This window comes from Astatotilapia calliptera, chromosome 4, assembly GCF_900246225.1.
Source record: "Astatotilapia calliptera chromosome 4, fAstCal1.2, whole genome shotgun sequence".
NCBI classification, from domain to species: Eukaryota; Metazoa; Chordata; class Actinopteri; order Cichliformes; family Cichlidae; genus Astatotilapia; species Astatotilapia calliptera.
The window spans coordinates 13348795-13369657 of NC_039305.1; the positions used below are offsets into that span (position 1 = coordinate 13348795).

Genomic DNA, 20863 nt, shown 5'->3' on the forward strand with positions numbered 1-20863 from the left:
ACTGGAAATGTCCAAAAAAAATTTTTTTAATTAGAAGAAAGTCTGCATCCTTGGAAGCAAACTTCTGGCTTATAACTTATGCACATTATATTGCGTATTCTTAAATTATCACCTAAGATTTGTACCACAGGAAGGCTTGGGTGCTACATTTTAGTCCCAGCTCTTCACAAAGCTTCTCTGATTCAGATTCAAAGAGCTTCAAATATCGTTGTGGTACAGCTTTGATCAGGACGTCATCCCCATGTTTTCTTGGCCTCTGCCATATGGTGCCTTGTCTGTCTATCTTTGTGAGCATGTGCACACACACATGCTAAGATGCCAGAGCATCATTGTGTTTCCCTTCAGGCTCAGCCTCCTGTTCTCAAGTAGATATCAAAGGAGTGCATTTACAGTTATCTCTGCTTGGCTGCGCCACGGAAGTAATCACTGCAGGTCAGGGGTCAGTGCTCTGGCCCAAGACAGAAACGCAACTTACTGACGCTGACTTCAAAGGAAAGTGATCCTCTGACAGACTGTTGTTTTAGCCGGGGACTCAGGATATCATAATCACAAGGGTGGAAAAGGACAGTAAGGAGAGAGAGAGAGAGCAGAAGAGTGTGTGGAGGGATGAGTGAGGGGGGACTCGGGTCTCTGAAGAGAAGTCGAAGAGAGAAAGGCTCCTTTTGAATACTCAGACCTAACAACATCAAAGTGCAGGTTCAAGTTTGGCCTGCTTAACCTTTGTAAAGCAGAAATGGAGCACAACAAAAAAGCGGAATTTTATTCTGTCCTGTTGTTATTCCTCTGGTTGGCGAAACCCAAAACCATGTTAAACATAATGGAAAATATTTGAGGTCTTCTTTTATTAACCAAGAATGGCTTTGATGTTTGACGTCTTTATTTGTTTTACAAGAAGAAAGGGAAGGGGCAATATGGCATGCAAGCGATCTTCTTTTGGAGGAACACACGAAAAGGAGGAAGAATGAATAATATGGGAGCAAACCAAGCTAGTTCATTCTACATAATCAATTAAACATCATTATCGGCCCTTTCAAGAGCACTGACATCAAAGACCAGTAGGAAATGATCAAAGTGACAGCATTTTGTTTGAGCACTAACCCCTTCCTGCTGATGCTGCTTTGCTACAGTATTGATGATATGACAAAAGTCTGGTTTGCTGAAAGTGTGTGTTTAACATCTTATACCAGTGCTGCAAAGAAGATAGGCTTATATATGGCGCTGAACTTTCCTGCACATAATCAGCATTGTGTTATTTCTTCAAAAACGATCAGGTTACAGGGGGTGCATAACAAAGCTAGGTTGTTGAGCTAGGTTGTTTGTCGCTTGTGCGTCTGTGAGTTCCTCAGCTCACTGCTGAGTATAGCACATTCCAAAGTAATGCATTGCTGCAATCACATTACATTTTCACATTACTCTACTGAATTTAGTAATTACATTATAATTACAATTAGGTTATTACTTTTGTTACAAAGGTTCTTCAATAATCTGCATGACAGGAAGACAGAATGAAAAATAAAACATGAAACATGCTGTTTTCTTCCAGAGAACTTCTTGCCGTACAATCAGCTGATTACAGTTTGTGTGCAAGAGAGGAGAAAAATAGAAAAGCAGTCTACAGCTTTTGAGGAGTGTGGATATGGACGTTACCGTGTCCACTGCTAACATGACATCAGCACTTTGCAAGCATCTGCACAGACAACACGTTAGCACAAAGCTAGTAAATGGTGATGGGATCATAGAAAACCGGTTCGCAATGGTTCAGTTTCTTGCAATTGTTAGTACGCTTGCCTATCGAGGTGGTTTTTTGCACTTGTGCTGCAGTCAACTGGTTTTCAACTTTGCGTTGTGTTGTTGGCTTTGTGATTTTGCTAAAATACTAAGATAAAGATGGTATGTGTCTCCTCATTAGGATAGGGATTGCAGCAAGGGCAGCTCTCTCACACTACAGCACCGTGCACCACATATAAACACACTTCTACACATACACACACACTCATGGACTTGCTTTCAGTAACGATAGCAATAATAATAAAAAAAAATACAAAAACCAAAAGACCATGAGTACAAATTACGTATGCTCTTCATGCCCACTGCAACACAAGTCACTGCAGAACATGTCTTTTGCACACACATTGCACAAGTGGTTCCTTTCTCTCCTTCTCTACTGCAGGTACAGTATGTCTGAATGAACTCAACATAAAAGTGCCCTCTGTCTGAATGACAAAATGCCATCACTTTAACACACTAATGAATTTTTTTTTATGTGCGTCATGTGTGGAAAAAGGCTTGGGAACAGGAATTATCATGATGAAAATTGTCTCTGACAGTTCTGACAACAAATGGTTATTTGCAGTCATTTTAGAAAAATTAACAGTCAAAGGAAAAGATAAACAACCATATAAAGCAACTCTTATGTCTACTTGTCTGCAAAGCTGGAAAATAAATTGGCTTACGGTTGTTGCCTTTTCACACGTAACTGTGTAAGTATGTCCAAAACAGCATTCCAGTTATCAAAGGCGCAAACCACAGACCATCTTAAGTGTACGTTTTAAGCAAATCAACACTTGAAAGGCATAGCAGTGGCATGAAAAGCAGCCAGAAAACAGGTAGCAGGGGCAGGAGGGAGTCTTTCCTATACAGAGGGAAGGGAGAGGGTGGAGGAGCATTGGAGTGACCTTAAGAAAAGTCAGCAATTCAGGCTGGTCAGCCAAAGAGGTCAGGGAAATAGTGTTGGAACTAGTCCACAAAACCCACATCGTCCTTGTCTTATCACTGCATTCTTGGTGGCTTCAGTCTTCCTACCAGTTTTCCTAACAATTTTCATGACCAGTGTAAACCACTGTCATTTAGACTGTCATAGGTCCTCCCCTCTCCTGCAGATTGGAGGTGAAAGAAGAACCCAACAACAACATCATTTGGCTTTTTTGTTCAACCAATAAACTACTATTGATCTAAATCACCTTCTTTGGTCTTCATCAGAAGAGCTTAAGAACAAACGTTGGATAATATCCTTTTAGAGGACTATGAGGAGAAAGTGGTTTGGGCTAGCTGCCTTTTAACTGTGCTTTTGGAGAAGCTCAAGCTACACCCTTTTTCCACTGGGATGTATGTCCAAAAAGGATCGATCACAATGATAGCATGAAGGTGTTTGTAGAAATATTGTTGCCTAAAAAAATATAATCTCTGAAGTATTCTACACAGCAGAACTGAGTGATGCTTTATGGGAGCTGATAATATGGCAGCAAGTCAGATCAGATCGTCCGCTGCGTAAACCTGTCCAAATAACTTTGGTTGGACATGACTTTTCGCGGCCCCTGTGTAAAAGATCTTACACACTGCATTACCGGACCACAGAGGAGACATTTGATCTTAAACCCAAGTGGAGCAGTGTTTTGTTTGAGCAATTCGCACACATACACATTCACTGACACGCATGCACATACTGCTGAATCATGCCAAAAAGGCTATTTGATCAGCGTCGAGCCGTGAGCGGTGACGTCCACTGTGACAGTATTCACACGCTCCCCTCTCTTCAGCACAAAAGGGCAGAACAACAATATTATGGTGTCCACCGAGCGCCCACCCCCAGTAAAAACAGTTCTATGAGAGGAGGCTTGACCTACCTCTTCTCTCGTACATAAACACAAAGCCGAGTGTATTCTGACAGCTGCTGCCCGGGTGCCCTGTGGAGAACAGAAGGAGAGCTTTGAAGATCTTGACCTTCTGAAACAATAAAACGGCATCATCAAACACTCTCCTGAGACAGGCTGCTGACCCACGGATCCAAATGTCTGCTTGAGGTAATTCATATTAAACTGTAGGGATCACTTTGTGTTTGATTCTTGCAGGGACACAGACATTGTTTATTTGAAGTGGTCCAATGCCCCTGACTGACAACATGTGGAGTTTACCACTGCTATTTGAATTATAATGCTTTCAATACTTTTATACTATGCTGATACGCTCTCAGACATGAATGGGTTACAGTGTATCCATCTGGACAAGAAGTTAGCTGGTCCTAAGTTGGAATTTCTCATTTTTGAATAATTAAAAACAAATCAGAAACAATACAAAATGTAATTTCATTTAAATAAAGGTCAGCTAAATAGCATCAGAAAACTTTAAAAAAGTCATATTAATCTACCTTATCAGCTGGTTATCCTCATCCTGTTTACAGGGAGCACCAGTGACTCTTAGGACCACTTCCAAAGGGGTGAGCACCCCACTATGGGTTAAATACTTGGACTCTCTGACATTTGTTTTAGAATTTAAGCCTCTTGGATGAGAGGCAAAGGTCTTCTCAAACAAAAAGGAATCCAGTTGTCTTCCTAGAGTGCTCAATTCCATCTCCATCATAATGTGTTTGTATGTAATCCCTTTAGCAACAGAAAAGACATTTTGAAAGACTTTAACTCAAGCCAGATACTTCTGCACACCGACAGGTGTATCTGCAGAGTATCTGGAGGATCAAACAACCAATTTTCTAGCCAGTTCCATCCATCTGATCAGTTCCACCAGCACTGACTGTGACGCCAATGCTACATAACTAGATAGCTAACAGCAACTATAAACAGATATATCAAGAATCTGTAAAAAGGCTTTATACTGGTGGTTTTAATCTCTCTGTAGGTTGAGTTCATGTGACTAATCGTGAAAAACCATCAATTACAAAACCATGTGAGCAGGAGTTGGCTGCATACGGTCCTTGTTGAGAACAAAAGAGCGACTGTGTTTGCTGAAATGTGGTCTCAAAACCAACTATCATCTGATGACACTTTACCTTTGACTGGCTTTTTTAAATTCATCTACATTTTTATTAAATGACTGGGACACAAAAATTGGAAGTCTGAGGCTGGACAACTAAATAAAGCCTTAAAAAGTATATCATTGCAACCACGGGATAAGTGAGTAAGCTAGCCAGTGAGTTCCCAGACTGCACAAGTTATTATATTATTTGGTGTTTTATGCAAGTTAACCTGCAGTTTTAATGTAGAATATTTAGTACAATGTGGTGGCAAAGTCTTGGCCAGTTATAGCCTAAATGTTTGCAAAATATGGCAGCCAGCAGTGACGATCACTGGCAATACTGTAACTCTGCTGAGCTGCACAGTTGTAAACCAACTTGCTACACTTTAAAGTGCAAATCAATCAAGTTGATCCATGGAAGTTTATAATGGATGTATACAATATGAAAGTAATGACTATAACTTAAATGTCAAAAATCCCTTTTGCACTGGAACTAATTGGACAAATGCAATTAATAATGTGTTAATTAGTAAGGTGCTGATGAGGGGTATTTGGTTACGTGTGAAACAGACCAATCAAACTGTTCCCCTTTGGTTCCAGTTTTATTTGAGCTTGTTTAATACATTGCATTCATATGAACTGTCAATCTTCTCATTTGACTATTAGCAATAAAATGATAAGAGCTATTTCCCATAATCTTAACATGTCTTTTACAGTTCATTAAATGAAGCAGAATCTTTTACAGATTAATATTTTGGTAACAGATTACTAAAAAAATATGTTTTTATGATGATACTTGTGGTATCTGTACTGGTAGACAAATCAGATACCATAAAGGGAAATGTGACTTATCTTCAAGGTCAGAGAAGACTTTATTTCTCCATGATGGCATCAGAGGAAGTAAAGCTATTTACCACCTCAAGAGACAAGTCAGGTGGTGTTTTTGTAGCACAGCATGAGTCACAAGCTGAAATCATTGAAAACACATCAGAAAAAAGATCTGTTTGTGATGAAAAACATCAAGAAATGCATTACTGACCCAAGCTCAAATGTTCCACACACTAATGTTGTAGTTTAATTCTTAAGTCTTACCAAAAACAAGCCTTTGATCTCCTAACCCTACATTAGCATAACTGGCAAAAGGTGTTGCAGGGCAAAGATGCCAGCTGAGTCCCCTTGCTCATCGTGCGAAGGTCGAAGGCCTTCTGTCTTTGACCACATGCTAATCTTTACAGGGCACTCAAGGAAGTGGTGTTGACAGGCTAGATTTGAGGTCAAGAGGGGGCCAAGGGTCAAGCACTTCCTGCTGACATGAAAGCACATCCAAGCACACCTTGCTCTCGGTATCTGTCGTCTGCCCCCTCACCATCTGTACCGACATAATCTGGGGCTCATCGTCCAAAACAAAAGCCATGTGTTAATTACCTTTGAAGGTGTAATGACTTCGGGGCCACAGCCGATCTTCATCTGGTTTCAAAGTGAGAAGCCGGAGAAACAGGGTTACGCTTCAGACGCGTTGCAGTTGTCCTTTGCCTACCTGCCCTGCCGTGCTTTCATTTGCTATGGTTTCCCATATCAAATCCAGAGGTGCATAACTGCTTCACTCTCACTTTGGTGCGCTCTTAATAAGTAAATTAAGGAGAAATTTCTGAAACACAAGAAACAGGACTACACCTGTCCTCCAGATGTGACGGCATTCGCTTTGATGGAAGTGCTCTTGTTTTCCCGATGTTCGCACGCCGCACTTGAGGATTATTACTGTTTTTTATGTACTTCCATTATTTTCCAGGTCTGAAGACCTACAGTGAAGAAAAAGGCAACACTTTTAGAGGAATCACTGAAAGTCTTCACATTTACCGGCTTCCCAAATGTTTTTTCAGAGAGAGTCCATCTCCTAATTCCAGGAATTTGAATTATGAAAAGATCAAAAATGGACAGAGGCAGTGAATGGTGCTGGTAGCAATCTTCTCGTTAGTCATCACGAAAACAACATGAGTTTTTGTGATGACTGCGTGAGTAGAGCTTGAGTAACACTTTCTTCTTCCCACAAATGACCAACTTGAGAGGGAAGTGGGTGTTGTCTATTCCTGAACAGATACATCACCACGTTCTGAATAAAGGAAGGTGATGTTTTTCTACTATCCAACCCCAGGTGACCTTGAGACCAGAGATGAAATCATTTTCGGGATGACACGCATGTTGCTTTACAGGAAGTGGTTCTTGACCTCATTCAAATCGTACAATGATACTTACACCTACCAGAGTTTGTAAGAGGATACATGCTCCTGCATCTGAATACATCAAAGGGTAATGGGGACTTGGCAGCCTCATTAGTTATGTGCTGTCTGTGCCACTTCAGCCGCTTGAAGATATGCAGCCATTTTCTCCATTTTCTCTCTGCTGAGAATAAACAAACTCTCTCTCTTTCTAATCCTTTGAAATGCTTTCCCCCCCCTTTCCTTTTGAAAATCCTAAACTCTAGTTTCCAGTCTCAGGATGGTCAGAGGAGCTCACACACCTTGATCTTCATGACATCTACAGGAGAGTTCCTGTGATGTGGGGAGTAGAGCCAGTCTGCTCCACAGACATACAGGTGAACACAGACAGTGGTCCTGTGAAGCTGACGCTGGGCAGAGAGGCAATGCTGCTGGTTTGCCGGTGGAGAAAGAGGGTATAAATATCCACCTCGTGCAGCAGTTTTCCTCAGTTTCCTCCAAAGCAAACACTTCAGATTCTACCTTGTAATTTATCACTGCTCTCTCTCACTCTCTCTGCCACTGAGGGAAAATCTCGGTCAGGAAAACGTTGACTTGAATGATCGCATTGTTTTTGTTTTTCACGTTTCATTTTGTCTCTTTGCGCCGTCTGCGTGTATAAACTGCACTGGTTTGCGAGAATCACAAAGTAGTAGTACTACTTTACATCTTTTTTTTTCTGCAGGTTGGGAAAAATCTTAAGGGAAGTGCCTCACAGTACAAACAGCGTACTGTTAGCTTGGATTATAAATACTCGATGTATGCCACACGCAGTAATGTGTGCCTCAGATGTGTGTTTCTTTCATTCTAAAAGTAAGGGTGTAAAGGCGGGGATGATGATTTCAGATTCCCGGGAGAACATTCCCAGGCCTGGAAGAGTCCATGGAAAGTAATCAAGTAACAGAGTGATGTCATTCTGATGAAAGGCAGCTTGTCAGACAGTTGGCGACTAGGGGTGCTCTTTGGCATCGGCCGCAACCCGCTTTACACCGAAATATGACATCAAAGCAGGTACCAGTCCAGGCCAAGAGGCTGGCACTGATCATTGTCTTCTTTGATTACAGTAGCCTCATCTTCGTGGCGAGAGGATAAAAGAAAACGGCTGCTTGGTGTTAAAAGAGTGTCGGAAATAATGAGCCACGTATCATGTGCAAATGGTGTCCCAGTGGTTCAGTGGATTGTGTAGTCAGAAGATGGGCTGATTGTCTCAGACACGAAAATCTGGTCCAAAATTACCCTTAAGACTTTTTTTTAATCAATGCCCTCCAAACTGGCATTACCGGTTTTTTCACAAATCAGATTTATGTTGCATGTCAACAGCTCTTTCTCTTTGATATGTTTAATTCTTCATAAAACCAAGATTAAACAAATAATTATGGGGATTCTCAAGTCTTCCTGCCCGGCTGCTTTAAAGTCTGCATCTTAAAAAAAAACCAGCTACAAATGCAGCTCTCACATAACTGAATAACGACCATGTTTTACAACAGGGTGTGGACTTCAAAAGAATTTCCCCATAGAGAATACCAGGTTAAGGGACGGAAAGTGAATAATGTGTTGTGGCTTTACTGTCATGACCTGTAATAAGGGCTTTTCCATGTCCTTTGGCACAACTGTGGCATAAATAAACATTTCCGAGACTAAAGGGACTGATTCTCCTTCTGTCTCACTCGAGAGGAGAATAGGCGCAGGGGCAGGAGGGCTGCCGCCTCTCTGATGATAATAATAGCAGGTCTCGAATGGTAATTGGTCTGTGTTCCCTCCTCCGTCACTACCAGGTAGAGGGCATTGAAAAGGGTGATTCAGGCACGAGGCATGAGTGGAAAACTCCAGGAGGAAGGCCGCACGCTCGCGCACCGGTGCCTCCGACACAACCTGGTCCACCTCAGTCATCCTCCAGCACACATTCCTACACACATGCAGACGCCGAGACGTGAAACACGCATGTGCACCCGCCCTGACAAACGCAAACATCCATCTTGCTTAGTACGAATGACGTGACAGAAATGTATAGAGGCAACAGCAGCTACTTTGTGACTGTCACTCAGATGAAAGATGAATAACAAGCAGCTGACCTGTCAGTTGAACTATTTGATTACCCTCAGTGCCAGAGAGACCCCAAACGCAAGCTGTCCTATCTTGAAAGAGTTCATTTTTATCAAACAGGGCATCATCTGTAACCAATAGACCGCCTCCTCTTACAAAATGAGAGCCTGCTCGACAGATGTCTCCTGCCTCTCTTACTCTCTTACTCCCCATTTACATTCACATCTTAGATGGCACCTCTTGACTTAAGTCGAGATCAAGGTTGTTTACCGATTGTCTGGGTAATATCAGGAACATGTGGTGAGGGTACATGAAAGGAACTCCACGGTGTGTTAACACCCAAAAACCTCTGTACATGTTTGTTTTGGGTTTTAAACAATAGCTTCAACATGAAATTAAGGGGGCCTGCTTCCGGAGGTTTGCCTCAAGGTGACACAGAACAGAAGCCGAGGCTGAAAGCGTTTTCGCAGGGGCGCAACGTCAAAGCCCTCTAGCGTTACAGTCATATCAACTTATAAGTGAAGTTGTCGTGAAATCTATATATTTGCATTAAAAAACATCCAATATTAGTCTTCTTTTTAAGTGCATGTCTCCTCAATGACAAGCACCTAAAGGAAATTTCCATATCTGGTGTTATATTACTGGCAGGATGAAAAATTAAGAGTCATTACTACAATATATACAGATCTGCTGAAGGGTCTGTCAGCTTTTCAGCTAATTCGTAACACATGAACAAATTTCTAGTTCTCCTTCTGTCATCTTTATTAGCAGATTTCTGCACATAAACACTTTGTGGCTTAATAGCACTAAGACATAAGATTTGCTGTTGTGACCTTGGTGGAATTTAGTACTTTGGTTCAGTCCCACAATGCCCGACCTGCCATCATGTGTTTTATACTGGTGCTGTGTAGGTTGTGTGTGGGAATTTAAAGAAACTCTTCTACGAAATATAAAAGTTTTATAGATGGCGATCTCTCCTTTGTTCTCCTGATGAGGACCTCCACCTGTTTCTGATGATGTGAGCCAGAGCATGTCCCTTTCAAAAGGCTGATCCCTCCTGATCTCTTTGATGTAAACCTGACCTAACAGTTCCAACTAGCGGGATTTGATGATCGCGGATGGATCCTCGACAACAGCATGTGCGAATCAAAACTACCCGGCAAGGCGAGATGGACGACGGGAATGTGTGAGCAGAACTGGCAGGCTGTGTAGACAGACGGGGCTATGATGTGTATAAACACTAGGCAGGCAATGGTCACATGATCAATGCTGCCAGCCCAGACTTAAGCAGTAAAACCTGTGGATCTGTGAGGGCACATGCAACTGATCGGAGATGAAAGACAAGCTTTGACTTTCACAGGAGGCCTGGGGTTGGGGTGGGGGCTACGGGGGCACTTCTGAGGGACTGCCATCAGAACAGCTGGGTCATTTTCAAATGACCTAATTCTAGGATTAATCCATTCAAAATTTGTGTCTATGCTACGCAAAGAGAATGGGAGGCAAGGAAAAGGGGAGAGAGAGAATTACAAGTGAAAGCCAGAAGAGCTTAATACTTGGAGTTCAAACAAGGTACTTAGCAGAGAACAAGCCACCATGCACCAACAGTAGCAGGACTGCCTGGTGTTTCAAAGTTTGTCTCCGGCACTTGAGTTGTTTTGTTCAAATTAAATGAGAAAGCCTTTACATTCGCTCTTTGAATCTACAGATTTCTACCCTCAAAGCGAGAGCATCTGCAGCTCTCACTTCTTCAGTCAGACGATGCTTCACCACCAGGGCATCTCCTCACGTTAGAGAGTGTGTCAGGGGCCGACGTCCATCTGCGAGTGATTTAAGGGTTACATTTTTGAGAATGACGTGTGATAAAACAGGGCAGTATGGGTCAAAGTGACTGGCCTCAGTCTGTGACAGAGCCACTTCTCCTGGACCCTACCACATGTTTTAATCTATACAAGCCTCTGTTTGAAGTTCCCAATTAATACCATCCATCCTGGTGGTGACTTCATATCCATCTTACCTGGCTCAAAACAGTTTGACATTCTTTCGGCACGCTGATTAACCATGGGGCTACAGTGAGCGGGAGGCTCTCTCTGAGAGGATGTCAAGCTGTTTTAGACTGATGGTGTTCTGTGTTTTACGTCTACCTGATCCATCTAACTTGTCCACTTTATTTTAACTTTATTTCAGCAGTTTAATTTAATTGTTCAGAGAGTACTTTCTTACAAGTTACACAAATGAAACTATCTATTGCAAAGTCTATAATGTGAAAAAAGAACTATTTGGCTACGTGGAGGCTAAAGTGTGACCACAATTTGACCAGCCAGTTTCCAAGCAGTTGCAGCCCTCTCTCAGCAATGCGTCGTAATAAGTCTTGGAGTTCTGTTTTCTATTTCAGAGCTCTTGCCTTCGTGGATTGTTATGAAAATTGTGATGAGTTGGTATGAGGAGATTGTATTAAAAACACAGGCTTATCCTAATCCTGCTCCCACAAAGCTGATACAGCGCTAATCAATAAGCTATCTAAGGCTAGAGTTCACATCAGAACTCTTGTGGGCATGACAAAAAGTGGTGTAGCGTCACAAAAATACTATCTGTGAAAATAAATATAAAAGTGTGTGTAAGTGTTGTTAAAAATATTCGGTTGACTTTAGAAATCCCTGTAATGTCCTGTCCAATGAGCTCAAGTCAAAACGACAAACGTCACCAAAACACCATCATGAAGTCTCACTTTGATGAACGATCCCTTTTGCCCTGTGGGCTACACTTTAACTTAAATGTGTCCTTAAAATGAGAGGTTGTTCAAGGGAAGCCTACCTCAACTGTAACGAGGCATTCCTGTGTTAAAAAGCTGGCTTCCCATCAGGATGCTCTGCTCGACTTAAAATATACAGTAGAGCAGGAAAGTTTGGAAGAGACTGAAGTGGGAGGGAGGAGGTGAAAAGAGGGGGAGAAAGAGTGATGGTTGCTTTGATCTTTTGGAGGCCCCATCTGGATAAAAAAGGAGGGGTTGGGGGGGGGCGGGCGGGGGGTGTCTAAGTCCCTTTTTCTAAACCTAAAGCAAAACGTGAGCAACTCAACTCGTCAGAACTGGAACTGATTTTTTATTTTTTATTTTTTTTTAAGAGGTCTGCACTTTTCTTTCCCAGGTGGGGCGTGGAGTAGCGATAACAGACGGTGCTCTGTGAAAAATGATCAACTTTTACTTTTAAGTTACATTTAAAAGTGTTGAAAAATAATTTTAAAAAATTATAATAGGTAAACTCTTAAAAATAACCTGGCTAAATATTGATGCAACTCTGCCAGTTTATGTTTTGTTTTTTTCAAGCAAGTGTGTAACAAGATGCATATTCTCACTTCATAAATTTGTGGTGGAATGGGAAATGGGCATTTCAAGGCCAATAAAAGCCACCACATCAAATAAAACATTGCGGATCAAAAGAACCAACGCATGGACATTTTTTTCCCTCTATAAATTAAAAGGGGGGGGGGGGGGGAGTTAGTCTGCCAGACTTGATCATGCCCTGAGTCCTGCCCCGCTCCTGTGATTGGCTGGACGGTCACACAAGGGGGGAAAGTTTGAATAAAAAACAAGCGCATGGCACCAGTGTTGTCGTTCAAGCTTGTGTGCTTGGTCCAGAAGGGCTTGAGTTGTACCAGACAGATGAGGAAAGAGTTGTAGGCGCACTCGTGAAAGAAAACCAAAATTAAGCCTGAAAGTATTTCCAGTTATTTCAGCGGGTGGCTACAAGTGGTCTCAGAGGACTTTTGATTTTACCTGACATTTAATTTGTCTCTTTTGGAAGCTGACAAGTTTTTTTTGTTTGTTTTTGTTTTAAATGAGAATTTGGAGAAAGGACGTCACAAAGATGACACTGATCAGAGTGGTTTCTTCAGTGCTGCTGCTGGTACTGATGCAGTCCGGAGCTCTTTGCGCACGGAGGTTTCGGGGTGGCCGCAACCCACAACCGCGACGCTCACCGCCTCCTCCCACTTACCGGGCAGACCGGGGTGATACCACCGAGAGCTTCCCTCTGGATTTCACCGCGGTGGAGGAGAACATGGATAACTTCATGACACAAGTGAAGAACCTTGCGCAGTCCCTTTACCCCTGTTCGGCGCAAAAGCTTGACTACGACATGAGGCTGAACTTTTTGGAGAACACATCAGTCACCTGCAACGACGGCAGTCCTGCGGGGTACGTAACAACTGACCATAAACATGTATGAGGTTACTGTCAAGTCAAAAAGAGGCCAGCTGGGCTAGTAGGAGCTGTTATTTTGCCTTAAGAGTGCTTCAGCAGGACTCATCCGTCCTGCTGGCCATTAAAATAACCCACATGTATCTGGCCTGAGGAGAAAGTGCATCTCCGTTGATTTTCTCAGTATTTGGAGTGCTGAATCGCGTATTTTATTTTCATTTTCGATCAAGAACCATATAAATGTTTTTTTTAACATATTAAAAGAATATATACAAATAAAAGGAGAATAAATGATTAAAACAATGTCCTGATGCCTCAGTCAGAGTAAAAGATAGACAGCTGCTTTGCGTCAGTGAAGCGTGAAATTTGCGGAGAGCCGCATGGCCTATGCTTCATTTCCTTTGCTTCAAATTAGAATGCAGGTTTTGCGCTGCAGAGTTTCGATTTTACTTTTTAGACCCCCGCCCATCTCTGTCCGTCTTTCTCTGATGAGTACTCGGATGGTTGACCTGTTCGGCTTTCAGGGTGGATGCTGTAAAATATCCATAAAAATATAGTAGATTTTTAACTACATTTTTTATAGAAGGTTAGATTAGATTTTTTTCAGTTGTTTTTATTGTTAATAATATTGTGAAGCAAAAACATTCATTGTGAACCCCCCCCCCCCCCCCCCCAACTCTACTAAAGAGGAATAAATCGTGCTGCTAAAACAGCAAACGCCAAATATAGTCCCTCCTTCTCTAAAATAGAAAAGGCATACGGACTCTTTTTTCAGTGTAGTTACAAGAAGACAAATTGTAGGTTAAAGGTCAGCGACACAGATCGGTGTATAGCTGTAGACGGTTTAATGTGTCATGTCTGTCCGCGCATTATGCTGCATCACAAGAGAAGGCTGAAACGTTACACACAACTACACGCGTACTCATTATTCACTGCTGTAAAGCATGTTGTGTCGTCGTGAATACTTTGGTTGTCGTTCTGATTTGTTGATATATGTGACTGAGCAGAGTGAGCTGTGCATTACACGGCGGCTCCTGGCTGTGTAAAGCGTGGGGACGAGCGCACGCAGGGAACAGTTACAGGCACAAGGCCTTTCATTCACTGTGGCTGTTATCAGCTGGGATGCTAATCCATCAATTGTTATAGCTACACGGATATTCATAAGTATGTAATGTAAAAGGGAAAAAAGTTACTAGAGCAAGTTACTAGGAAGTGAGTGGGTTTTTCATCTGTTGGAAACTTGTTTAAATAGGTGGATTGACACAACACCTCCCCCTTTGTTTGTTCAGCTTGTCAATTCTGGCTTCAGTATGTTTGATGGAAATAAGAGTGAGCTGCCTACATCGCTGAATAATAATAGTTAAAACATTAAGCGCAGCCAAAGTGTGATTCAGTGTCTGAGTTAGCAGCTCAGAGCTTCAGCCAAGTCTGTTTGCCTTAAAGTCACTGAAATGTGTTTGCCAATCTTCTGAGTTGAGTCACTGGTAAAATAAAGCAGATATTCAGTGAAATGGGGGGGGGGGGGGGGGGGGGGGGAACGCTTCAACATCACAGAAGCACATTCAGAAGCCTCTTGTTTCTGCAGCGAAAGCTACTTTACACACCCAAAATATTTAATTTTCCTTGTGTTTCTGTGTTTTTGTTGAATAAAAGATGAGGATGATTTGGTTAGGACTGCACCCTAAACCATGGGTGCATTGCCCTCTTCTGGACTGACCACAGACAGCACATATCTCCAATATTCCAAGATAGGTTTCCTACAATCTTAGAGTAGCTATAGCTCAGAGTCATGTGTCTAAGTGCATTCTAAGGGCGTTAAATTGGGCTTATGCGGGTTTGTTGGCACCTACTGCACCTGAGCAAAAGAGTTTTACTTCCTATCATGCCATTACTTTGAATGGCAGCCTTGGTTTTATCCACATTTTATGACATTGTGTTCAGAGTGAAGAGATGATGGTATGTTGCTTATTATGGAAAAATACCATCTACTGGAATCTACAGTGGAACCAGGATATGGTAGAGGATGATGTTTATCTCCTTTTCGATCACTGTATCAGTGTTTGAAGTGCAGCGTGTACACACAGCATCATTGCTTTCATCCGTGGCACCTTTTTGAGATTAGCATCAAGTTCGTGGCATCCTTGTTTGTATTACTGATGATGCGATGTGTGTATTTTACGCTTGGGTGCAAGCACTGATGTAGAAACAATGGCCACATTATCTTTCAGTGTCTATTTCTTTCTCCATAAGAAAGTCTCAAACCTGTGGGCCAAGACGTTCATGCAGGCAGCGTAAAGCAAAACTTGAGGAATTTAGAATCATATACACATATTGTTTAAACTCAACCATGCCTATTATCGTGTGCTCACTTCATTCTTTGGTTCTTGTAGGTACTACCTAAAAGAATCTCGAGGCAGCAGGCGGTGGTTGATATTTTTAGAAGGTTGGTATTTTGGACTAAACTGATTCACCTCAACACATTTCTCATTTCATGTCCAGTTATACCAAAAAAATCACATGTGACATGATTGTTCCTATTTTTTGTTATTGGTATATCTGCCTGCAGGTGGCTGGTACTGCTTCAACAAGGAAAACTGTGACAGCCGATATGAGACAATGAGAAGGTTAATGAGCTCCTCCAAGTGGCCCCAGACTAAAACAGGTGAGCCTTTCCATCAGCCCCCCTGTTGCTCCACCCGGGGCTCCTGACCACAAGGTGAAAAGCATACCTGCTTTTAATGCCTCAGCAATTAAAAGGATGGGATGCATCTGTGCTCATTTACAGTGTTATTGAAACTGACACCCGGTCATAATGTTGCTGCGGTGTAGGGCTACCTGGCGCCCACCACTAAAGGAAGAGAGACGCCTCTCTCTCTTGTTGCACTGTAATAACTGTAATCCACGTGGTAATGATGATGAGTAAGAAGAGGATGTGTCTCAGGGAGCCAGAATGGCTAATGATACACGTCGGTCTGTCTCTGCAGGCACAGGGATCCTGTCTCCACTCCCTGAGGAAAACCCTCACTGGTGGAACGCCAACATGGTGTAAGTTGCCTTTTGTGCTCGTTGATGCCCAATTTTTAATCACAAGTGGCATTTTAAATGTTACGTTTGTTGTGTAGGTTTGTGCCCTACTGCTCCAGTGATGTTTGGAGCGGTGCTACAGCCAAAACAGATCAAAGTAAGAGACACCACTAAAGTCTCAAAATCTTGACATGTATTTGCCCTGAAAGAAGAGTTGTTTAGTTCGTTTGTCTCTCTGTTGTACACAGGTGGTTATGCCTTCATGGGCTCACTCATTATTCAGGAGGTTGTGAAGGACCTGCTGAAAAAAGGTCTGGAAAATGCCAAAGTCCTCCTCTTAGCAGGAAGCAGGTGTGTTCACATGTAAAAATATTGCCCAGGGTTTTATATTGAAAGCTTCTGCACGTCATTCTTACTGATGTATGTGTACTGATGAAAATATATATTGTTTTTGTATGAAGTGCGGGAGGTACTGGCGTTCTTCTGAATGTTGACCGTGTGGCAGAGATGCTGGAGGGACTGGGCCACACTGCGATACAAGTGCGAGGCCTTTCTGATTCTGGCTGGTTCCTGGACAATAAGCAGTACCACTGCACTGACTGTGTGGACACTGCCAGCTGTGCCCCCACTGAGACCATCAAGAGAGGCATCAAGTATGGGATTTCTCTCAGTTTAGTTTTATTTATTTCATACCAATATTTATCTCAAGATACAGATTCCTATGAAATTATAGATAGAAGTCCCAACAATAAGACAATAATAGCAAGCACTGCTAGATGTGGCTGGCTGCTATGGCTGGCTGGGGAGAACAAACAAAACATGCGACAAAGCACAATCTCTTGGAAAGAGATGATGACATCCATTAGTCACATATAAAGGCACTGGGAGTGAAAAAGCACATCATGCACGAGCCCAAGCAGTCTGAGCCTCAAGCAGCCGAACTAAGGAATATTTCAGTGTCACCTCATGCATTTATCTACCAGCATTATTAAAAAGAAAAGCATTAAGTCTTGTCGTTAAACTGAGATCACCAGGTTGCTACTATACCCATCATATCCTATCTGTGTCTGTTTCTATTAGGTACTGGGGAGGGATGGTACCAGAACGGTGCAAACAAGCCCATGAAGGAGAAGAGTGGAACTGCTTTTTTGGATACAGAGTCTTCCCGTCTATAAAAAGTGGGTTTATGATCTATGTGGATACAAGTAAATGTGCATTGTGATGTGATATACGAATACTCACATTGTCTGGCTGATATTTTTCATTTTCCCTGAGCAGGCCCTGTCTTTGTGGTCCAGTGGCTGTTTGATGAGGCTCAGTTGACAGTAGACAACATTCAGCTGACAGGTCAGCCTGTGCAGGAGGGCCAGTGGCGCTACATCCAAAACCTGGGCACTGAGCTGAGGAACACACTCAAAGATGTCCCGTAAGGCCATGCATCTGGATTTCAGGTGGAAAATTTACAAAGAATTATTGCAAAGACTTTTACTGATTACTGTTTTTTTCTGTTGTTTTTTCTTTAGGGCTATGTTTGCTCCAGCATGTTTATCGCATGAAGTTATCACCAGAAAGTGGGTATTATTCATTTTCAAAAGGCCTCTTCCCCGCTGTACGATTTTCTACCTGTGTGCTGACAGCGCCCTCTTGTGTTGTGTTCTAGCTATTGGATTGATGTGCAGGTTAAAGGCACCTCCTTGCCCAGAGCGCTGCACTGCTGGGACCGCAGCCTCAACGACAACAGGAACAACAAGGCCCCGCCTAAAGGCTGTCCTGTGCATCTGATTGACAGCTGCCCGTGGCCACACTGCAACCCCACCTGCCCCACCATCCGAGATCAGTTCACAGGGCAGGAGATGAATGTCATTCAGTTCCTCATGCACATGGGCTTTGATGTGCAGAAGATGGCCCAGCAGCAGGGAATGGACCCCAGCAAGCTACTGGGCATGCTCAGCAGTGGCAGCTAAAAGGACACAAACACACAGGCATTATCTCAACGTTAAACTAAGCAGAGTTGGCTGGCTGGTCTCTCTGGCCAGTCTCCCAAGCCTGATACCTCCAACTACCCCTCCACCTTCACAACCCATTCTACCTATAATGAATTTCCTCTGACCTCCTGTTTACTTTACTCCAAACCTCAGTCAGTGCAGGGACTTTGACCTTGTCCCACAATCCCTTTTCTCCCATCTGGTGACAAGTACTGTGGCAACATACCACAATGACAAGGCACAAATCTTTGCGACTCACCATTTAAATTATATTTTGTTTTGTAAAAGAAAATATCATGAATGTAATCCAGTTTTAAGGATGCTCACTGATGTTTTGTTTTTATGTTTGTCCTTCCATATAGTTTAAATTTAGTCATTGCCACAGTGGCATAGGGATGCTGTTTTTGTTAAGTAGCCAATATAAGACTGTTATCAGTGCAACTGGGCCCTAGCATTTTTCTGTAATTGGAACTCTCATTGCAAAAATAACTGACATCAAGGCAGATATAGGAAAATATCATAAGTGCGCTAAGTGCTGAATCAGAAAGGAGACATTTTATATTTACCTCTAAAAAAAAAAAAAAGCATAAACAATAGCCAGAGAAAGACAACTGACACTGATGCTCTAATAAACTCATAGCAAAAGACTGTCAGTTAGAATTACCCTGTTTGAACTAAACAGGCACAAACCATGTGTTATTACCGCTAATGAAAGTAATGCAATAAGACACAATGTTCCTATAGCTGTAACTCCCTTGATAGCATCTAAACCAAATTGGTATATTTTAAGATGTCAGAATGTCCCCTTTAGTTGTTTTACAATGCTAACTGTGGTGCTAAAGTGGATCTGGTTTAATGTCTATACATAGTTATACAAAAACCACAGTGCCATCACATCTAAGCTATACCTCTTACGCACAGGCCGCATCATCATGACAAGACAGTTCAAAAACTCATGTTAGGTCACCTCAGTAGATCAGCAATCCTCAAATCAATGCAATGAACATTTAAAGGGAGACGAATATTGTGTATTGTATTTTTTGAGTATATGTATAGGCTCTATCAAGTGTTCACTATTGTAACTCCCTTCTTATTATTATCTCATAGAGATCACTTTTTAATATAATGACAATGTTGTATGTAATGATGTCTTTATAAATGATGTTTTTAAAGGGCCTCTATTTCGCATCACACCAGAAAAGGAAAAGTATTACTAATTGTAATTTTATTCTGTAACATATTTTTTAACAGGAAAAAAAAACTCAAGCTACATTGGTAATTTACATATTTATTTTGTTATGTAAATCATATTTATAAGTGCTATTTTCACAGAGAAGTGATTCTTTGTAAATTGTAAATACATTGCTGTTTTTCTCTTTGTGTTGACTGCATGTCTTTGTATCAGACCAGAAGAAAAGACACATAACATAATATACTACAAGATAAATATTTTTTGCAGTCTTGTGATTATTACTTCTATAAGGTCTACTAAAATGGTATTATTAATGTGTAGAAGATGTGGCATTACTATACTAAACTATACTTAAAGTCAGTGACTGATCACCTTCAAGAAATGTGGTTATCACCTAAAATAAGAGAAATATTTCAGAGTGAGTGAAGTGATCTGGTGGATAAACAAGAAAATTTCATTATAAGTTCTGCAGACCAAAAGGTACTACAAGCTAACTGAATAAAAGGTGTGCAAATGATGCAAAACTAAGCTGCCTTGCATAATAAACTCTGCACCATGTGGCTCTTATCTTGCTGTGTATTTGAGCCTAGTGCAGTGTGTTTATGCTACCTGCACTGCACACATCACAATTTAGCTTTTGTTCACACATACACTCACAGTGTGATGGTATCTACCACGCAAGGGCCTAAACATCAGGAGTAGTCTGGAGCCTTACTTACAGTTCAGCAGTTCATGGGCAGGACAACCTGGGCATCAAACCACTAATTCACTTTTGCTCCTGAGCCACAGCTATCTTTACACATGCTTATCAGCATCTAAATGTTCTCTCCAAATTATTTAAGCATAAAAACCTTGCTCAGAATAACTCCACCTTGTCCTCCCATGGCACGTCCATCACAGACAAAAAACTTATTTTGAGAAAAATAAATTCACACCCTACTGGAAGTAATTAAAGCTAGCAAACTTAGAAAGGCGTACTGCTTTGATCTTTCAGAATGAAGACCAACAGAAAACTTTGTATAACTCACATCCTAAATGGAAGAAAAATTTGACAATTAAATAATACGTTAAATAATATATTCACAAACACAGTAACACATGTAGGTTTTAAAGTAGATAGGTAAAAATGATCATTATTGTACAGGAATTAATATACACTATTGCAAAATACCAGTATAATACTGTACTTTAGAAAGTTTATTGATAAAAAAGCATAATAATGATGCTTTTTGTTTTACTGTTTTACATTACTGCTAAAAATTTGGTAGTTTTACCGTATTAATTGCTGCCAGTAAAGAACTTTAATTTGAAATGTGTGCTGATAACCCAGAGATGGGTTTGGGTTTTTTTGTTTTGGGCTAAGAAGTATTACTGTTCCCTGTGATTGATTGGTAACCCTCTTGCCTTATGATAGCGCAAACAG

The 20863-nt window shown here is 41.6% G+C and overlaps 1 protein-coding gene across 1 annotated transcript; it reads left to right on the forward strand.

The window, feature by feature from the left end:
- Positions 1-12664: 12664 nt before the first annotated feature.
- Positions 12665-18349, forward strand: notum1a (notum, palmitoleoyl-protein carboxylesterase a). Its single transcript, XM_026164901.1, has 11 exons — positions 12665-13236; positions 15630-15682; positions 15806-15901; positions 16224-16284; positions 16362-16420; positions 16512-16614; positions 16725-16916; positions 17344-17441; positions 17542-17689; positions 17787-17834; positions 17924-18349. Exons 1-11 carry the CDS (start codon positions 12878-12880, stop codon positions 18225-18227), a joined length of 1521 nt encoding a protein of 506 aa, XP_026020686.1. The 5' UTR covers positions 12665-12877; the 3' UTR covers positions 18228-18349.
- The last annotated feature ends 2514 nt before the right edge of the window (positions 18350-20863 follow it).